Genomic DNA, 21819 nt, shown 5'->3' with positions numbered 1-21819 from the left:
ACACTTTAAAAGAAAAATAAGGTGACAACAAGGTTTGAAAACCCAAACTGAGCTTATTTAATATCAAACAAATTAAAGCTGGGAAGTCTTTGCAGCGGGTGTCATAACTGTCATCTTCTTCTTCATGATGAATATTCAGCCACCTCTGTTGAGAGAACAAAGTAATCAGTTTCAACTAATCAACTGATCCCACCTGAAGTCTAATTTATCCTCCCACCACTGCATTGCTAGGACAACCTTTACTACCATTGCAGCTTATCTCCTATTTTCAAACACTTCTCCTTACTTACAGGACCCCTCTTACAGGTATAAGCAAGCCACACATCATGGTGGCAGAATAGGTTCAATACTATAAGATCCAAATAAAGTAAATGTTCTATGGTCAAACACACACTGAGGAACTGGAAATGAAAATATCTGAAATTCAGTTTTGAACCAGAATGTTCAGAAAAACCCTGAAGATCTATGGATCTAATATTTTGCAGCATGCTAAATTAACAACCTACTTACTGATTAAGTTCTTTGAATCAAGTAACTCCTGTCATATTACACTAATATGTGAAATGCAGATACTAAAGCAACAAGGATCCTGTAGAGCTCACTAACATCCTCTGTTTAAAAACGGACAGGTAAAAATGTAGTGAAATTGAAGGTCATATTTACTTACACAATTATATTGTTGATTGGGATATGGATCAATTTGACAAAGAAACCAATAAATCCCATTATTGCAAAGCCTATTGCTGTTGCCATGGCAATCTTCTGGAACTCTGTGAAAACAAAAAAAATAGTTTGTCTAGGAAGCCTCACATATTGGTATACAGATGTGCACTGCAGTGACCAGAGGAGAGATATCCCTTTAGAGAAGAATGTTAACACAGGAAATAGTTCTGGAAATAGTCACTGCAGTGACCCTGAGAAATAAATCCCCTTTTTCAGAAATGGGATGATAATTTTAAGACAGATGATAATTTTAAGAGAGAAGGTGCTGCTTTCCACAGAGAATGGCCAATCACAATTTTTTTAAATAGCAAAATCAGAAGTATCCACAGTCCATGACAATTCTTGGAACGTTTATTCCATTATCTCTCCTTTACAACTCTGCAAGCCCTGAAAATAGTCCCCAACACAGTATCAAAAATATAAAAGCTCCATTTATGTCTGTCACAGAAGGACAGCACCTCAAGTTCCCACAAAAATTGAGTACTTGTGATATTCTCAATTATTTTAAGACAGCAACCATGAAGTGGACTAAGGAGGTCAACAAACCTGCCAGTCTGACAATGAATGAAGCTCCATACTAATCTTAAGAGATGCCAGTAAACTTAAGAGTCATGGCATTGTTTGTTCTTAGCACATGAATAAAGCATTGTAAGTATTACCATTAAGGATTGCCAGTTGCATTCTGGTTACAGTTATAGCTTCTCTCTAGTGCTTTTGAGAAAGTCCAAAACCTCCTCTTCTATACTGCCAGCAATAAAATTCTTCCCGTCCCAATCAGGCAGTGACTGACAACTGTGGAGCACTGAATGGGCACTATAAAAAGCAATTCTGGCTCCATTCAAGTCTCCTAAAAATAAAGTCTTTCCTCCAAGGTCATGAACCAAGCAGTTACAAGCAGAATTTCTCCCAATTTGACAGCAATCAGTCAAATCTGACTGCTGCGTTTGTGACTTCAAAGGGCACACAAGTTCTTTTCAGATCAGTTTACTTAATAAATGAAAAGTATCGCTTGCCTGTCTCAAAATGGCTAATTTCAACTACCTGGCCTTTTTCATAACATGAGTTTTACTTCCATTCACACATCTACGTACGTACCAGAAAAGAACACATCCAAGTTTATTACAGCCAGAACCATAAATCCATTAACATTCAGACAACTGCTCAAGTTTAAATCTCATACTGGCAGATGAGAAACATTCACAGCAAATGAGTCAACAGAAGTGACATATGCAAAGACACGCGGTAAGATATAAGATGAAATAAAGATTGTGTTCAGGTTTATTGTGTGCTTTACCTTTCCTGTCAGGCTTGGTGCATCTTTTAACAAGTCGTATGGAGTCTTTCACAAACTGACGGCTGGGTTCCACAAACTGCATTACCTGATCCATGATTACCTGCAAAGATGAATGCATTTAGCACTGATGGTTCCACATATACATACGGCAAACCAGAACTTTTTAACTGCAGAAGTAGCAGCTACCTACAAAATTTGTGAAGACTTAAGATAACTTAAAATTTCATATTCCAGCCTAACTGGACTTTCAAAGATACTTCCAGATACTTTGCAGAAAATGAGGGGACTGCATCAGTAAATAAAATCAGGGCCTACTTCTGACTGCAAAATAGAAAGGGAAAAATTGACAGAAAACAACAGCTCCATCAGAGTTTGCTCTCAGTTTATGTCCTATGCCACGTTTCAGAAAACACTACTGAACGATTCTCTGTCCCTGGAGGTATTTAAGAAGAGACTGGACGTGGCACTTAGTGCCATAGTCTAGTAACTGTGGTGGCAGTGGATCAGGTGGATGGACTTGATGATCCCAGAGGTCCTTTCCAACCCATCTGATTCTGTGATTCCATAAGGTGTCTGAACAGGCAGAAGTTCACGTGTTTCAAGAAGCGCCCCCAGCCCAAAGCAGCACCGGGGGGGGACGCTGTGGCCGCGTCTCGTTCTCACAGCAAGCAAGTGTCGGCACTGCCACCCCCCACCCACGCAGGACCCCAGCCTGGGGGGATCCGCTGCCATTAACCCGCACGGACCCCCCGATATCCCGATAAGATGCCGGACCCTTCCGCGTCTCCCAGCGTTCCCCCCCCAACCCCGGCAGCGGCCGAGGCCGGCCCTGCCCGCCGCAGCTCCCCCGCCACTCCCGGCCTCGGCCCCCGCGCCCTCTGGGTGCTCAGCAGGCCTGATGCCCAACCCCTCGTGCCCGGCTCCCCGGGCGGGAGGACCCTCACGATCCCCCCTGGATCCCCCCTGGATTCCCCCTGGATTCCCTCTGGATGCCCCTCGCCCTCACCGCCCTCACCGCCCTCACGGCCCTCACCGCCGCCGCAGGGACACGTCGCACAGAGAGCGGCGGGGGCGGGGCTATGACGTCACCGCGCCGCGCGCGCGGCCCCGCCCCTTCCCGATGGCGGTGGGGGCGGCTCTTAAGGGGGAACAGGAGGATTGTGAGGGGCGGCGGGGCGTGGTTGGTGGTGTGTTTGGGTGGGGTTTTTTCGTTTGTGTTTTTTGTTTTGGTTTGGTTTGGTTTTTCTTCCGGTTTCCGTGGCTCGTCTGAGTCACGTTTGCTTTCCGTGCGGCTGTAGCCTCGGGATCCGTGACCCTCGTACCGGAAATAAAGGGAAGAAAGCACCGATGTTGTTCTCCCCGGCAGCAAGCGACGGGAGGGAGGACGGAGTCTTAGGTTGCACCAGGGAACAGTTTAGGTTGGGCATTAGGGGAGATTTTTTTCACAGAAAGAGTGGTTAGGCACTGGAATGGGCTGCCCAGGGAGGTGTTTAAAGAAAGGCTGGACGTGGCACTCAGTGCCATGGTCTAGCTGACATGGATACATTCCGTCATAGGTTGGACTCGATGATCTTAGAGGCATCTTCCAACCTAATTAATTCTGTGGATGTGCCTGTAACAAATGCTGTGCCGTGAAGGCATGGCAAAAAAACAAAACTAGAAAAAGACCAAAAAAAAAAAAAAAAGAAAAGAAAGAAAAACTAACAAAAATAACCAAACAAACCGAACAAACAAACAAATAAAAACCCGTTAAAAACTTGTTCAGGCTATGATTACCCATAACTCAGAGGTCTCTTGGTTTGTAGGAGTGCTGAAGCCACTGCTAACTACAGGAGTTCATCACCTTGGAAAACAAAGTCGTTGGTTTTTTTGTTTGTTTGGGGTTTTTTGTGCAGAGAAGTGTGTAGCTCTCAAAGGTGGGAAAGCTCTGTACATTTCAGTGCCATAAGGTAGTGTAGAAACACTTCCTTGCATGAGGGTGAAAAGAGGCTGTCACTACCTGAAGTAAGCCGGTTTTTGAAAGGAAAACTTCATCTTGTAACAGGTAAAGGAAGAAGAAAAATAACATGGATTTATTTTGTTAAGCCTTATTTTGCTTTTGATGTTATTGATTTTGGTTTAGAACTCTGTTCCTGGTTGGCTGCCACCTTTGAGTTTGTATTGAGTATCCAAAGCTTATTAACTATTCAGTCAGACTGTGGGGCTTTGGCAGCCAGATGAGGGTCTCAGCTTTACTAGTCTGAACTCCCTATTGCATAGAAGCGTACACAAAATATTTTCGAGGCTTAATCTTTTGCTGACAACTTTCATTACAGATAAAGTACCACCATATCACAGCAGGGAGCTGTTGGTTGTTCCATGGATTTTTTGACAGCTACCTTCTTTTTCTCTGTCCACAGGGAGGTCCCTCGATGTTACTGATCTCCTTCAGAGATGAACTCTCTACTTGGCTTTAGAGGGTTATTGGCTTGAGGTCCTCTACAAGTTTTCTCCAAAAGTCTGCCTTTGGATCGAATTTTGCTTTGAATGAGATTTCATGCAGCACTATTCCTCAGATGGGACCATAATTTTAGTGGCCAAATTCTGTTGGATCTTTTCCATTGGCACAGCAGCACTGAATGATTAGTCAGTTAGGCCTCCCACAGCAAATATTTGTATAATTTGTCTCTTGCTCTTGAGACCAGTTTGCAGTCTGCAAGGACAGGCAGTCACCCCTCAGAGAGAGGAAGATCCCTAAGGAAAGCAGCTGAGGGCCTGGTAGCCATGGTGCACAGTGTGCAGTGGGGCAGAGTAGGTTGCTGATCCTCTGCATGAGAATCAGTAAGTGGAGGAAGATTTTGGTGGGTTTTGTCTTGTTTGGTTTTTCCTGTCAGTGTCACAGATAAATGCCAGAGGCTTTTATCTGTACCATCAGACTAAACTCACATTTTCAGCTGTGCTGCATGATGAGCCTTACTGTAAACCATCCCCAGAGTGGAATGGTTCCCACAGCACTGGATTCATGCTGATTGGAAAAAAAAAATAACCTGAAACAAGAAGACACGTGTGTGAAACTATTCATTACACAGACTTCTGGTTGGATTTGATTTTGATTTTTAAAAGCGTTTACTGAAATAAAGCCTCCCCCCCCCCCCCCCCCAAATTTCTATTTTAAGTTGTTTTTCCTGGGGAGAAATGTTCATGAGAATAACGGTGCATCTTGATTGGCTTAACAATGTGGCTTTATCATGAATTTGTACCATGGGTTTGCTGTAGTGGGGTAGAGAAGGTATCAATTGTCCTGCCTCAGCTGTCTTTAGCACAATGACCTCTTTGCCTGTGAGTTGTGAGTTTGGACTTCAACAGGTTAGGGAAGAGACAGAGTCCTGTTTTGTGCGCAGAGAATATTTGCTTTTCTTCCTCGAATTATTTTCCAACATTCATCATCTTTTTAGTATCTTTGAACTAATACATTGTTACTTAGACTTGGTCTTCAGGGCAACTATGTTTCTGTTCTGTATATATTTACGAAGAGTCATCTGCATTTATAGAAGATATAAAAAGGTTTACATCTCCCAGGCATGTGTATTTTCTTTTCGTTGAAAGCTAGAGTGTTACTGGGGTGTTTTATTTCTACTTCTTTATGGTTCTTGCAAGGTTGAGGAAGAAAGCGGTGTGCTTGCACATGTAAATTTTCATAGCAGTTTTGCAAGTCTGCATTTACAGCAGTATCTAAGCAGTACATAACCATTCCCTCAATGGAAAAAAAGAGACATTGTAATCCTGTATAATATTGGCCTAATGCTGATTTGCTTCTGAATATTGCATAAACTGGAGCCGCACTGGGGGGCTTTTCATCTTGTGTGTGCTCCAAGGATGAGAGAGTTTTTTTGATGATAGTTTTATTTTGCATATTTACACATTTTGCTTTGTAGTTTGTTGGTCCTTTGGAGGACATGAAAGATAAATGTCTGCTTTTAACTATGGGCACATTAGACTGTTGTATGATATCCATCCCCCTGTACCTGGACACTTTACAAAAAGAGTGAGATCAACCTTGTCTTCAGCCTGTCCTGTTCCCTGCTGCCTGCCTGCCACAGCGCAGATCCCACTGCCGCCTGTGGGACATGGTGGGGTGGCAGGAGCCAGAGAGCTGACAGCAGCTGCAGCAAACATAGTTTGTGGGTTAACTGGAGAAAAAGACAGAGTTTTCAGTAGGAGAGGAAGCTCAGCCTGTGCATATTAGGTACACATGCAGTCCCCAAGTGGTATGGGCAGGACAGAGAAGTAGCTCTGTTTGAATGGGTCTCCAAGCTTCCCTGTTTCCCTGTGGGTGGAAATGCCATTTTCTCTACCTTGACTATGTTCCAGCCCCAGGCAAAGAGGAAGAGCAAAGCGTCTGCTCCTGCTCAGGCTGCCATGAGGCTGGTACTGCCTGGCCTCAGCAGTACAGGGGCAGTGCTCTTCTCTCTGCAAACCAGAGCAGAGAGACCAGGCAGTCTGGATTTTTTCTTTTAAGGATTATTCCCTGTGTCTTAGAAGAAAGTACTTGTAGTGGTCCTGACAAGTTTCCTGTGCCTGCACAAAAAGTGATAGATTTTGGATATGAGGTCTTACTGAGCTGTCTCCTTTGCATCCCAACCCATCCCATGATGGACAGCAGGAACTGAGCTACTCCCCTCCAGGAAGAGCCAGAGATGTGAGTGGATGGGCAGGAGACACAGACAATTCCATGCCCAGGATCTTTAAATGCCTGCCTTGGGGTAGAGCCATGAGGCGTTTGAACTGCAGAAGGCCAGGCAAAAGACCTGCGTCTTCCCAGTGGAGTTTTTGGGAGGGATGGACTGTTTGAGCAAGAATAGCCTTTGGGGACAGAATCTGACTTGCCTTCACGAACTGGAGAGGGAAATGTTTATCCTGAGAGACAGCAAAAGCAAATAAAAAAGACTAAGAAAACTAGGAAGGTGGCCACTTGTAGACTTTCACATGCAAGGAAGATAGGTCTCTGCAGACAGTGGGCATCTGAGTGTGCTCTGGGTGACAAAACAGGTAGCTGAGAACAATGACACAGTAGCAGAGATTTCCAGCCCAAACAAGGGAGCAATGCAGAGAAGGAAGAGAGAGGAAAAAGCAAAGTGATGGTGTGGGAAAGGTGCTAGGGGACCTCCTTGCTGAACAGTGCTTCAAGTACATGTCTTAGCAGATTTTCAAAAGCAGCAGCATAGTAGCCCTATTGATTGAAGTCATGCTAACGCTCCATTGCCTGACAGTCAGTGTTGTTGGATAACTAAATAACTATAAAAATCTGTCTTTAGAAATTGTTAAGATATATGGGGCCTTTTATTTCTTAATTCTACATTATCATAAGAGTGTTTGATAAATTTATAACTTGAAAACCATTGGACTATCTATGTGCTTCTGGCATTTAAAAATTATTTTTAGCTCTTCATTCTCCTAAATGACCCAGACTCTGTTTGGACTTGATAAGCACATCTGCATGATTTACAATGAGAAGAAAGATTATTTCCCTCTTCAGTAGCTGTTCAGATGCAGGGGAAGAACATAAATGAGGAATTAATGCTAGGAAGGAAATAGTAGCTCAGATTCGGGGTTCAGAAGGAAATGATGAAGTGCTTGTGGTCCGTGTCTTTGGGTTAACCTCATTAATTATAGAAATACCACTACAGCAGGCTTTAATGCCATGGTTGTGAAAGTCGCTAGTCAGAAGCAGTCAACAAAACCCATCCTTTGATTTGTGCTACTTATTATTCAGTGGAGATGAAATATGAGGATGAGGGAGGAGTGCTGTTAAAATAGATTTTTACCAGTGTTAGATTTATTGTACATATTTTTAAAGATGACCTTTTAAAAAAAGGCTATGTTCAATTTTATTTGAAAGAGAGCAGGGAGATTTGTGTCTGTGTAATGATAGATGCAAAATGAGAGAAACAAGGGCGGTAGACTAAAATGGCATCTCTAAATGATACTTCAGACTAAAAAGTCTGAAGATAAGCTTTCTAGACAGCAGAAGCTATACAGAGAAGTTAACAGAGGAATAAGTCATCCTCCATCAGCTGTTCAGGTCAGAGAGATAAAGAAAAATCAAATACTAGTTTCTCTGATGCAATGCTTGTAATGGTTTGCTTTGTTTTAGCACAGCTGACACTAATGTCTGTAGTTTCTTTCTTTGAGGTGCACCACTTTTAAAGTTTTTGTTTTGTTTTGGGGTGGGTTTTTTGTGCCAGTTAGTATAATTCTCCCATCATTTCTGGGCATATCCAACAAAAATAGTTAGAAAAACAACTTTGGTAAATAATGGGTCAGAAAATTCTTCCCCTGGTAAATAGAAGCTGATGGTACAGGCCTTGTCTCTAACCTTGCAATTTCCACCTGAAGACTTTTGTGTATCATAAACAATTTACTGACTGCTAATGAATGCTAATAGTGTTTGTGGAAATGCTAATTACCACTTCAGATTAAACAAACAAACAAACAGAAAAAAAAACAAGTTAAAATTGGAAATATTCTTAACTTTGAGATGATTTTTTTTCTCCAGAGGACAAAATTTGATTTAAAATTAAGTGACAATTTTGATTTCGTGGCAAAAGAATATTTTATGTCAGCAGAAACATTTTGCAGGTCCTCTGTGTCTGTGTGTTCAGACATTTAAAAATGGCTTTCAGAAGTATGGAATGGATACATGTATTATACATGAGACTCAATCATACAGTGGATACAGAAGTAGCAGCAAAAAGTGCAAGCAAAGCATCTTTACAAGTGTACTGAACACAGCTCCTGTCTGCTTCAAACCAAGGTGGCAGAGCAACCAACATATTTAGTAAGCATGAAAAAGCAGTTCATCACTGCATGGCTGTAGTGTCCTCATCTTTGGAGGGTTTTTTGAATTTAATATTTCGCTCTTCTTGCATAAAAATAAACATGTAAGAACCTAACACTGTAAAATAATAATAATCCACATTATATAACAATGTTGCTGATAAACATCACCTGAGAGATTTTTCTGGGCTAAGGAAGCTATAAGTAGTCTCTTTACATTTTTGCACATGCCAGGCACAAGCACGGCATACTCATAACTGTTCAACCCCAACTCATGAGCATCCTTTCTGCAACCATTCCTTTAGCTGCCTCTGACATCCCTCAACCCATAGCCTGATTTTCACTGGAAAATAATAGCTTTAACTACCCTTCGGTAGTTTCTGAGGAGTCCTGTGCTTAGGAAAAAAAACCTTTTCTGGTACATTCTACCTGTAGGAGGGAGATAAGAAGGTGTTACTCTGTTTCCCTGCAGCGATGAAGCCAGAGAACATTCAGGTGTGGTATGTAATGTCAGTACAGAGGGTTGAAAAATGAAATTTTGTTCAGCATGTTGGTTAAGAGATCTGAACTGAAGGGAACTATGAGCTGAGGAGCCAGAGAAAATACAAGGTAAAGGAGTGAAGGACTGGTTACCTTGTCAAAGTACAGGAACTCTTTTTGTTCTTTTTTTTTGTTTTCTCCTTCTACTTCTTACTGCACTTCTGTGTTAAGCCCGTTTCCCAATTAAATTGCAAAGCAAAGCGTCCTTCATCTCCGGGGACAATAGTGTGTTTTATTTGTATCAGACTGTCTCCCCGGTTTATGAATAACTAAATAAATGAATAACTCAGCTGAAGGAAGTTATGGATTTTCAGGAGCCTGTTCTACCCTGGGTGCAGGATGAAGATGCCTGGTGGGAAGTATTCCAGCTTTGTCTCTGGTATTTACAAGGGCTAATCTGTACATTTGTAGAGGTTCAAGTTATTCCTCTGAGGCTGCAGTGCATTTACATTCCTACAAATAGTTTATAGGCATGAACCTGACAAGCATACTGGTGTCTGAATATGATGTAATTAATTGTGAGTTAATCATTAAGCTACTACATATGAAATGCTGACAAACCTATGGCTTGTCTGCTGCATAGATTTAAGGTTTTTAAAGGCTGGCAAATCTTTATTATTGTCAGTTCAGCATTATTGATACCCTTGGCCTTTAAAATACACAGCTTCAATTACATAAGTTAAGGTCTTTTATTGCATCAGCAACTTTTTAGTGCTAATCTTACTGATGGTGGGTAGTTTATCATGGATTGAGAGAGGTGATGTTAATAAGACTTCCGATTTTTAAAGTACTTGCAAAATATGTTCCATCTTGGAAAATATCCAAGATGCCTTTTTCTGGTCTTTTACTGTAGAGCAGTGAATGCTTCACTTCTGAGGGGTTGTAACTTGAGAGGAGGCCAGTGGAGATGAATTATCAAACGAATAATCCCATGAAGTTGTTCTAAATGAACAAGAGTAGAATAGGTCCTGAGAACTTGAGAGAACTTAAGCAATATGGTCTCTCCTATAGCAGTCTTAGGGTCTATGTCCTCTCTTACAAAAGGAGATAAAGAGCCATAGCTGGAGTCACTTGCAGATTTCAAGGGACTAGCCATGTACTCTGGAAATAAATGTCAAACACCAGTTTGTTCCAGTCTTACATGTGTTAAGAAATAACCGTGGACAAATTGTAATATGAGTTAGGCTGGGCTTCCTTTTAGACTGCAACAGTGTAAGATTAAAGGTTTTATACATAACTCCCATCTTTTCTGTGAGGTGAGTCTCCTTTGTGTCATTTTTAAACATTCATAATTCTTCTCTAAGTGCTTTGTCTATATGTACCGCTGCACTATGGGGGTACCTGTATACAAGCAGTGAGGCAGCCTTTGTTGGCTGCAATAACAGGGCCAGTCCTTTATATCTGAAATGTGCACCCTCCCACCAGGCAGCTGAAACAGAGAGTGTGATGGTTTTGGTCTAGGCCTTCCTGGTAACCAGCTTGTAACCAAGGAAGTGGCCATGTACCCAGTATTCCATACGATTTTTACGTAAACCAGAGTATAAATAAGTTGGAGATTAGAGACCTCGCTCTCTTCTCTTCCGGTGAGGTTCAGGAGCAGTGGGTCCTTGCGTTGGTCTCGCTTATCTAGAGGCTGGGGCCTGCAGCTGGGTCTTCCAAGCAGGAGATTGGAGAGTGCTGGCCGTGTCTGGCTATCTTGTTTCTCTGAGGGACGTGGTGAGATTTGTTTTGCTAGTTCTTTATTTTGCTAGTTTTTGGGTTTGATTGTGTATATCTGTTCTGTACCCCTTTTTGTCCCTTTTTCCCCTTTCCCTTCAGGGGGTGTTTGGATTCCCTTCACTGTGTACATAGCATTTTAACTGTATATAACTGTAATATATGTAGTATATATATATATTTATATAACTAGATTGATTTTGGGTTCTTCAATTTTTACAGGTTTTTTTTTTTCCTTTGCCCTAAGGGAAGAAGGGAGGGGGAAGGGGTTGTTACTGTGAGTTCGGGCATTTGGCAGGGAGCCAGGTCCAAAACATCACAGATTTTTTGTGGCCCGTGCAGGGATTGTTTTGTGTTATCCCGGTTTGTTTTGGAACAGTTACTGGGAAAACTGCCAAAAGAGGCTTGTTTATATACACATACCTTTTGTTTAAGAACACAGAGAAAGAATAATATAACAATGGGTATTCTACTTACCTGTTTCATGGTGTTAGCTATATTTGTACCTGTCTTGCACTACCCTAGAGGGAAACGCCCAACTGGGGATGAAGGGGAGGAGTATTTCCCTTTCCTTGATTTTGACATCAAAGGCCTGTTAAAGGAGATCTCCATAGTTACAATTGGCTCCAATTTTTACTTAAATTTTTTGGCAACAATGCTATTACTGATGGAGGTAATGGAAGTGTTATTTAAAATTGGAAGAATGGTGTTGTATTGCTTTCCTTGTTGTAGAAAAGGCCGGACCTCAAGAGGATTCGCTGGAACTTTGGGAAGGGTCTTGGAAAGGCCAGTTTCTGAATGGCAAGGAGAATGGGTAAATTTTGGCAAGTTGGTAGGGCATGTGACACCTCCCATTACTTGGGACTTCACGCCAGAACAAGTGTTGGATCCTGACGAGATGGCACGTTGTTTAGTTGAAGGGTGTCTTTCATACGATGACCCAAATACGCAGCTCCTTGCTTTATACTGGGGTCTAGCGACAGCTTATAGAGCTGCCATAGATCACTATCGGAAGCCTAAGGCTGAGACAGAAAGTCAAACTATGTCACCTGAAATCAATGATGCCCCTACTGAGTACACAGACATCGGGATCCAGACTCAACTTGAAGCCAGCGCCATTTCTATTAAGTCAACTGAGTATGGGACTCAGACTCAACTTTAAATCAGCACGGCTTCTGCTAAACCTGTTGAAACTGGAGTGTAAACTATAGATCTCACGGACACCGGAACTCAAACTACGACATCTAACGTTAAGGCTACAGTGGAGATGGAGACCCAAACTACCAACCTGAGAATCACTATTGACCCCCTAACTAAGAAGAAGATATGGATAAGGGATAATGTAAAAGCTACAGGCCTCGTTCCACGATAAGGGCCTATAGGAGGCGGAGGAGGAGGAACAAAGGGATTTACCATCCCCACAAAACCTATCCTGTCCAATTTTGTAGTAGTGGACGAACGGATGGCTGCAAAAGAGGAAGAAGCAGCTGCGAGAGAAGGAGCGCGCCCAAAAGAATTGGGAGCATGCCCAAAGGAAAAGGGAGCACACCTAAAGGAAGAAGGGGCAGCAGCACAGATGGCCAATAAACCACCAAAGAGAAGGTTGACACTCGACTATACTCTTCTTGACTGTTCAACGGAGGAGATGGAAGAATGGTTGAGACCTTCATCCCAAGGTCTGAAGACAGACCAATAAAATGGTCTCAACCACGATTTTGATCCCAACCTCATTCACAGTCTCCTTCCTTAGCACGCAGAAGGAGAGGAAACCCCAGATGTAGATCACGTAATCAACTGTGGTCTTATCTGCGCAGCAAGGGAGAAAACATGAACAAGTGGAATGGTGAACCCGCTTCCAAACTTGAGGCCAGAGTAAGAGAGTTAAAATGAAAGGAAGCCAATAAGAAAGTTTTTTACGTGGTTGATGCAGATGTCCTGAGGAAAGAACTGCGATCTCTGAAACACAAAAAGATGGAGTTCCACTTCAACAATGACAAGAAGGCCTCTAAGAAGGCAAAGTCAAAGTCGGACGATGCATGCTCTGATCAAGACCAATAGAGGGGCCCTGCCTTCTGCCAGGAGAAGGAAAGGGACCAGGAAGATAATCAGGTTTACTGGGCTGAGTGGGTTCAATGGCCTGGCACATCGAATCCTCAGAGATACCAGGCTTTGGTGGATACTGGTGCCCAGTGTACTTTAATGCCATCGGAGCATAAGAGTACAGAGGCTGTTTCTATTTCTGGAGTGACCAGAGGGTCTCAAGAGTTGTCAGTGACATGAGCTTGACAGGAGACCAATGGCAAAAGCATTCCATTGTGACGGGGCCAGAAGCCCCTTGCATTCTTGGTATGGACTACCTAAAAAGAGGATGCTTCAAGGACCTGAAGGGGTACCAGTGGGCTTTCGGTGTAGCCACGGTGATTGAAGAGAAGTCCAAGCAATTGTCTGCCCTATCTGGCCTCTCAGAAGACCCTTCCATTGTGGGACTACTCCGAGTCAAAGATCAAGAAGTCCCAATAGTCACTGCAACTGTACACAGGCGACAGTACCGGATGAACCGAGATGCTGTGATCCCCATCCATAAGATGATCAGGAAGTTAGAGAGTCAAGGGGTGGTCAGTAGAACACACTCACCCTTCAATAGCCCCATCTGGCCTGTATGTAAACCCGATGGAGAATGGAGACTGACAGTGGACTATCGTGGTTTGAATGAAGTCACGCCACCATTGAGTGCTGCTGTACCAGACATGCTGCAGCTCCAGTATGAGCTGGAGTCCAAGGCAGCAAGGTGGTACACCACTATTGACATTGCAAATGCATTTTTCTCCATTCCCTTGGCAGCAGAGTGCAGGCCACAGTTTGCTTTCACCTGGAGGTGTGTTCAGTATACCTGGAATCGACTGCCCCAGGGGTGGAAACACAGTCCAACCATTTGCCATGGACTAATTCAGGCCACCCTAGAGAAGGGAAAGGCCCCAGAACACATCCAGTACACTGATGACATCATTGTATGGGGGGACACAGCAGAAGTAGTTTTCAAAAAAGCACAAAAGATCATTCAGATGCTCCTCAAGGCCAGTTTTACCATCAAGAAGAATAAGGTCAAGGGACCTGCCAGAGAGACCCAGTTCCTAGGGGTAAAGTGGCAAGATGGAAGGCACCATATTCCAACCGACATCATCAATAAGGTTGTAGCAATGGCTCCACTGACAAGCAAGAAAGAGACCCAAGCTTTTCTGGGAGCCATAGGCTTCTGGAGGATGCACATCCCAGAGTACAGCCAAATTGTGAGCCCTCTTTACTTTGTGACCCATAAAAAGAACGACTTCCAATGGGGTCCTGAACAACAGCAGGCTTTCAAGCAGATCAAGCAAGAGATTGCACATGCAGTGGCTCTTAGACCAGTCAGGATGGGACCAGATGTAAAGAATGTACTTTACTCTGCAACTGGAGATAAAGGTCCCTCCTGGAGCCTCTGGCAAAAGGTGCCTGGTGAGATGCGAGGGTGACCACTTGGCTTCTGGAGCCGAAGCTACAGAGGATCTGAGGCCAATTACTCCCCTATGGAGAAGAAAATCTTAGCAGCATATGAAGGCATACGAGCAACCTCAGAGGTGATTGGTACCAAAGCACAGCTCTTCCTGGCACCCCGATTACCAGTGCTGAGCTGGATGTTCAAGGGAAAGGTGCCCTCTATGCCCCCTAGTCCTAAAACCTGTGCTGCCATTAAACATGCAAAAAGATTGAAGCCCGTATGGTATGGTGGACGTTGGGACAAGTATAAATATGGAGAGGCATGGCAGGTTGACTACATCACGTTGCCACAAACCCACCAAGGTAAATGCTATGTGCTTACCATGGTGGAAGCAACCACTGGATGGTTGGAGACATGTCCGGTACCACATGCAACCGCCCGGAATACCATTCTGGGTCTCAAGAAGCAGGTCCTGTGGAGACATGGCACTACAGAATGAATTGAGTCAGAATAATGGGACTCATTTCAAGAATAATCTAATGGTCACTTGGGCACAGGAGCATGGTATTGAATGGGTAATATCACATTCCATATCATGCACCCACTGCTGGGAAAGTTGAAATGGACTATTAAAAACAACTCTAAAGGCATTAGGTGGGGGAACTTTCAAGAACTGGGATAAGCACTTAGCCAAGGCCACCTGGCTATTTAACACTAGAGGCTCTGTCAATCGAGCTGGTCCTGCCCAAGCAGAATCCCTCCACACTGTAGTTGGAGACAAAGTTCCAGCGATCCACCTGAGAGGTATGTTAGGGAAGGCTGTTTGGATTACTCCTCCCTCAGGCCAAGACAAACCCATTCATGGGATTGTTTTTGCTCAAGGGCCTGGAAATACCTGGTGGGTAATGAGAAAGGATGGAGAAATCCAATGTGTGCCTCAAGGAAACTTAACCTTGGGGAAAGACTAATCATGTACTTTGAGTTGTGTTTTGCAGGAAACCAGTGACCAGATGAGAAAGACCTGAACAAGCTGATGCTTGTATCCAGTGATAAAACAGCCCAGACCAGTGAACCAGCCCTAAAACCAGAACTGTGATTGTAACCAAAGGGCCAAGGATCCAAACCGAGCTAATGCTGATGCTGATGCCGCTCTTCTACAAGAAGACAATTGCTCCAAAGGACAAACAAGGACTATATATATATATATCTATATGTATGTATATATGCACAGGATATAAGTGAACGTGAAATATAAGTGCTATGTAAAAATAGTATGGAATAAGGGGTGGAGAATGTGATGGTTTTGGTCTAGGCCTTCCTGGTAACCAGCTTGTAACCAAGGAAGTGGCCATGTACCCAGTATTCCATACAATTTTTACATAAACCAGAGTATAAATAAATTGGAGATTAGAGACCTCGCTCTCTTCTCTTCCGGTGAGGTTTGGGAGCAGTGGGTCCTTGCGTTGGTCTTGCTTATCTAGAGGCTGGGGCCTGCAGCTGGGTCTTCCAAGCAGGAGATTGGAGAGTGCTGGCTGTGTCTGGCGACCTTGTTTCTCTGAGGGACGTGGTAAGATTTGTTTTGCTAGTTCTTTATTTTGCTAGTTTTTGGGTTTGATTGTGTATATCTGTTCTGTGTCCCTTTTTGTCCCTTTTTCCCCTTTCCCTTCGGGGGGTGCTTGGATTCCCTTTGCTGTGTACATAGCATTTTAATTGTATATAACTGTAATATACGTATAATATATATACTTTTATATAACTAGATTGATTTTGAGTTCTTCAATTTTTATTGTGTTTTTTTTCCTTTGCCCTAAGGGAAGAAGGGAGGGGGAAGGGATTGTTACTGTGAGTTCGGATATTTGGCAGGAAGCCAGGTCTAAACCATCACAGAGAGGAATGGTGTTGCACCTCTCTTAGTTTCTTGGAAGCTTTTTTCTTTATACTCTGAGAGCTCCCAGGACTTGAATGTAGCTTTGAATGCAAAGGTTCTTCAGTGTTATCTGACTCTTAATTACTCCTACAGGTTTTTTAGCAGGGTGATCTTTACTTGTCCATCCTTGGACCCCTGCGCTTTCTTGGAACTCCTTGAAATCTTAGCACCATCATTAAATACCCCACTCATGGTCTTGAAACAGTCCATGGAATGGAAGATTTTTTATGCTTTTCCTTAATCCCAAACCTTAGGAGGAAATGCTATGCTGCTATCCACAGCTAGTATTGGGTTTAAAATTCAACTTTGTCAGCTCCTGTGCACTTTCAAGTTTTGCTTCTACAAATGGGTCCTCAGGGTAGAGAGCCATCTGTAGCTCCATTTCTCTCAGGACTTTTCTCTGACAATTTGAGGTTTACAAGATGTTACTTTTTAAAGGTCATCTAGCAATGGTGACTTCCTATCTGCTGATAGGTTGCCTGTGCCAGGCTAAAATTGTGGTTTAGAAGAAGTTTTGTAGGTGCACTCTTCTGTTATCTCCAAGCTTTGCTGGTGGAGTGTGTATTTCAGAGTAGAAAGTTAACTAGTGCTCCTATTCTGTGAAAGGCTTTTCTGGCACCAGCCCACACGTTTGGGGATGTGTAGAGGGCTGTATACTTGGAAAAAGTTCTCATTGTTGTCTATCCCAGTAAAGCCTAGTTCTAGAGGACTGGCCGTTAGTATGGCCAACCAAATGGACAGAGTAGCCCAAGGTTTGGACATCCAGCCCTTGACCTTCCAATACTTTCTCCAGTGTTCCTTGCTGATTGTTTTTTGCAGGGACTCCTTTCAGAAAAGCCCTAGAAATGAAGATTGTACTGGAATTTAGGCAGTCAGGAGAGGTTCTTTTGCTCTGGGCGAGCTATGTTAGAGGAGTTAATTCTTCATACCAAAGGAAACAAAAGATAGGAAGTGGAGATTCATTGCAGACTGTAAGAATCAGACTCTGTGTATTTGGAAATGTACATTTAGGTTAGCATCCCTGGTGGCAGGGATTACGTATTCACACAGTGTTTCACAAGATATTTCTAAGCTTCAGGTGTTTGGATTGCAAGAACTGGTGCTTTTTGACTGATTAAAGCCATTTCCAAATGCTGGAAAGAAAAGCTGGAGTCATTTGGCTGCCCCAAGGCAAGTGTGCATGTTCCTTTTGCCAGCCAGGTCAGAGTGGCTGCTATGTGACATGAGCCCACACAGGAGGTGTCTGCAGGTCTGACTGTGTCCCAGAACATTCCTTTCTGGATGTGACTGTCAGTGTGCCTGTGGCAGTTCTGAGTTGCCCAGAGGTGACAGATCCTAAGGCAGCATGTGAAGGGACACCTGTTTTTCTGTGAATATTAAATGTGAGGACCAGGAATGTCAACGTGACATAAATGCAGAGAAAAAAAATACAAACAACTTGTGAAAACCTTGAATTTATTCAGAAAGGCACATAAGAATTACATTTGGAAAACTGAAGCTTTCTATTCTCATATGCATATCATTCTATAAAAAAATCAACAGATTGATGCCCTTTTAGATTTTAAAATACTCAGGGCTATTTCAGGTTTATTGCCTTTTATGCCATTGTTTGGAAACAGTTTTTGTTTGTTTATATCTGAACTTCAGATTGCATTGCGGTACTGCATTTCACTAAGGTAGCAGATGTTGGTGACATTTTATAGAGCATAAATAACAGCTGTGAGTTGTGAAGTCATAATTCTGTCAGGGGATCTTTCTTACAGTTTGTCAAAATAAAAGAGCAAGTTCTGAGTGACAAATATGTATGTATTTGCCAGAAGTTTGTTTCAGGCATTGCTAGGTACCCACTGCTTTCATGGCACTAAATAGGCTGTAGATGCTGGAACAACAAACTTGAAAGTGTTTTAACATGCAGCAGTTTGTACAACTGAGAAGATCCACTGCATCTTGCATGGGAAGAGTCAAGTTTTACCTGTCTACCATGGTGAACAGAGAGCATTGCTGTCTTGGGGGAAAACTGGTCAACTCACATGGTTTAAAACAGGCTCAAAGGGTGTTAAGGAAACTTCCCGGTCTGACCATTCACGAGACTCTCTGGCCATCGCACTCCCAAGCCCGGAGACTTTCACTGCTGGGACTGATGTCCCTTCGTTGCAGGTGGCTCCAGTGAGCTGACGATGCCCCACTTGACTCCCTACACACTCCACTCACAGAGTCAGACCAGCTTTCCTTACTGATTGGATCCCCGTTTCCCATAGCTGAGTCTCAGATGTCTCATTCCATAAAGCTGTCTATTCACAGTGCAGTAACACAGAAATAGCCCGAGCCGGTGCCTCTGAGGAGGAACCGCTGGGCTTTTATCTCCTCACAGTCTACCCAAGTGCAAATCTCGCAAGTCTTGCTCCTCCTCTCGAGTCCTGAGTTCCTGCTGTGTCCCTCAGTGTCCACACACTTTGCTGGCGCCACCGGTGTTATGCTCTTTGTTATGCAAAGGATTGGCAAACCAAGACCTTTTATCTCTCTGGGCTCCCACTCAGAGCTCAATCTGCATCTCAAACTGCAGCTTGCAAACCGAACCACCTGCATCAGATGTATTCCTCAACAAAGGGGCCTAAGGATTTATTCATTACAAGTAAGTGGCAATCTGTGAACTAAACTTTCGGGATCAATATAAGCAATACAACAGGTAAAACCCCAATACCAGAGACAAGATATTAATAAACACCTGTGGGTTTCTAAGCACTTTTCTGTAGCTCATCCCAAACGCAGCCATGAACACATATTTTCAGTAACATAGACCCCCATGATACTGTTTCTTGTGCTGTGAGACACAGCAGTGCAAAGGAGTTATACGTGGGCAACATCAGACTTGTCTGAGTTCTTTCCTCTACAGATAATTAAGGCATCTCATCCTCTATTCTTCTTGTAGATATGTTCTCTTCTTTTGCATGGACTTTGTCTGTGTAGAAGTTGGGCACTTACAGCTTTGGCCTAACATTTCTTTAGGTGTTTGTCTGCGTACATAAATGTATATATCATATTTTCTTAGATTTCTCAATGCATGATCATACATATGAATTTTTAAAAAATAATCAACAGGCAGACAGAGTGTTTGTCAGCCTTTCATAGAATTAGCAAAACAACAGGATCAAAATCAACTTGGAAACCTGTTTTAATCTGACCGATTGTCATTGTAATCAGTTGTCAGATAACTTTTTAACATCAAACCAGTGAGAAACTTACTGTCTATTTAAAAAATATTCCATAATTAAAAATAGTTACGGTATTTTTTTAATACATATGTGTAATAGGGAAGTCCAGAAGAGATAATGAAATCTTCCCATACAAATGAATATCCAAGTGTTGCTGAAAAAGCTGTTTACGTCTTGCCTTTATCGAAAAGGTGGCCTCGTGAGTGGACATTCTGTCTCCTGTAGAGAGCTTTTCATGCAAGCGTTTCAATGGATAAATCTGAATGTTCAGTGTTATACCCGGAGAACGTAAATGGCGCAGGGAGTCTTTTCTCTCGCTAGATGGCATCGTTACCCGCAAAACAGGGTCAGCCACAAGCTGCACTTTTCAGGGAGGGGTTTACAGAGGCGTAGATTCACTTTATTTAGGTTAGCTGTACTTTGTTTGGGTTCTGCAGATGTGGCAGATTAAACAAATTCCTGTTACGTCAGTGTTAATTCTTGAGCCTATCTGGACCGTTCATTTTTTGCTCTGGGTTTGCTGGGTGTTCTGTCCATGCACTGAACAATATTGCAGAAATGGTGCAAACGCAGTTCTGAGTTGGCTTGTTAGCAAAATTAGAAAAGGTGGCTCTAAGACTCAAACTAAGGCAATGTAGTCTCAAATTCATGTGGCTTTGTTTTTCAAATCGTAGGATACACCGACTCTGGAGAACTGGAAATAACCCATAGGAATGACCTGAAAGAACTAGCAATGTCTTCGTTGCAGTGGGGGAGGGACTGGGAGAAAGGAAAATAAGAAAGAGAGTGTGAGTCCCGAAACTGTTCTGGAGGAAGGGCTAAGCCCTGGGGGGAAGCACAGATCAACCAAAGGTTCACTGAGGCCACCCACAAAGCCCATTTGGGACTCCTCTGAATCACTGTAGTTTTCAGAGGTGTGATTTGTTGTGTGACCCAATGACAAACCAAGGGGGCAATGTTTGTTGAAGATCTGAGCTCAGTTTGGAGTCATCTGTGAGTGCTTTGTCCTTTAAAGTCCAAAAGTACACACAAAATTGGTATGTCTTTTAAATTGTATTTTTTAAACAAATATTTGAAGGATTTCCCATACCTAATTTTGACCCACTTACAAGCTTGCACACAAGACCCTCCAAGAAGAGCCCCAGCTATTGATGTTCATTTCTCCTGCAGGTTCAGTTTATTTCTATGTGCATGCATATGTGGCACTCCTGATGGCTGAGTATTCAGGAGAATCAGGGGCTTAGAGTTCAAGAAGCATTTGGACTATACTCTTGGGCACATGGTGTGACTCTTGGGGATGGTTCTGTGCAGGTCCAGGAGCTGGACTCGATGATCATTGCGGGTCTCTTCCAACTCGGCATATTCTGTGATACAAACGGTGGGAATCATTGCTAAAGGGAAAGAGTGGGCATTTAATGGGGAGTTAAAAATGGCAGAGTGAATTCGTGGTGTGGAGACAAAACGAAATGGTGTATTGCTTCTGACATATGGTGGCTTTATGGGATCTCTGTTTGAGGTCTCAAAAGGATTCCTGCTTGTCCAAGCTGCTCTCTGCAGGGAAAGACATCCTAATGTCAGCAAGTCCCTTTACAAGTGCTGGCTTTAGCCGCCTGGGGTATGTGTATTGTGTTGGAGGCTTGCCACTCAACCTCTAGATTTGTTTCTTAAAATGCCTATTACACAGTCGCTTGTTGAGGCCTGCAGCCTTTTAAAAACTAAACAACAGGATTTTAGCCTTTACAGTAAAATAAGATAAACCAAACCAAATCATGGGATAGTTGTGAAATAATTAAATTTCATGTGTTGTGAACTTTTTTTTTTCTGTCTTTACTTATTTAAATTCTGTGATTTTAGTCAAAATGGCTTTTATTTCTAAACTTTGCCTCTGTGAGTGCTGGGAGCATCTAGCTTCATTTATTTTGAGGATTAAGTTTTTAATCACTTGATCCAAGGGATTAGAAGGACATGATAAACTCTAAATATTGTAAGAGGTGACTGAAAATATTTTGGTGTGTATTATATATGCAGCAGCCCAAAGTAAAAACAAGGGAATATTCAGTTTCCCAAATACACCTGGGGAGCAGAACCTCTGGTGTAATTGCTGCAGTTGCTGATT

At 42.9% G+C, this 21819-nt stretch overlaps 1 protein-coding gene across 5 annotated transcripts; it reads right to left on the bottom strand.

The window, feature by feature from the left end:
- Positions 1–33: 33 nt before the first annotated feature.
- On the bottom strand, positions 34–3127 carry SEC61G (SEC61 translocon subunit gamma). Of its 5 annotated transcripts, none has more exons than XM_050318066.1 (4): positions 3051–3127; positions 2018–2117; positions 668–770; positions 34–145 (listed from the first exon to the last, which is right to left on the bottom strand). In XM_050318066.1, the coding sequence occupies exons 2-4, from the start codon at positions 2109–2111 to the stop codon at positions 136–138; spliced, it is 207 nt and encodes a 68-aa protein (XP_050174023.1). In that variant the 5' UTR covers positions 2112–2117; positions 3051–3127; the 3' UTR covers positions 34–135. The 5 variants fall into 5 exon arrangements, with proteins under 5 accessions (XP_050174023.1, XP_050174012.1, XP_050173990.1 ...); XM_050318055.1 differs by having other exon boundaries at positions 3042–3122; XM_050318033.1 differs by having other exon boundaries at positions 3033–3093.
- Between the last annotated feature and the right edge of the window lie 18692 nt (positions 3128–21819).

This window comes from Myiozetetes cayanensis, unplaced genomic scaffold, assembly GCF_022539395.1.
Source record: "Myiozetetes cayanensis isolate MyiCay16 unplaced genomic scaffold, myiCay2020 scf1, whole genome shotgun sequence".
Taxonomy (NCBI): domain Eukaryota; kingdom Metazoa; phylum Chordata; class Aves; order Passeriformes; family Tyrannidae; genus Myiozetetes; species Myiozetetes cayanensis.
The sequence above is the reverse complement of the archived record's forward strand: the minus strand, read 5'-3'. Positions and strand labels throughout refer to the sequence as shown.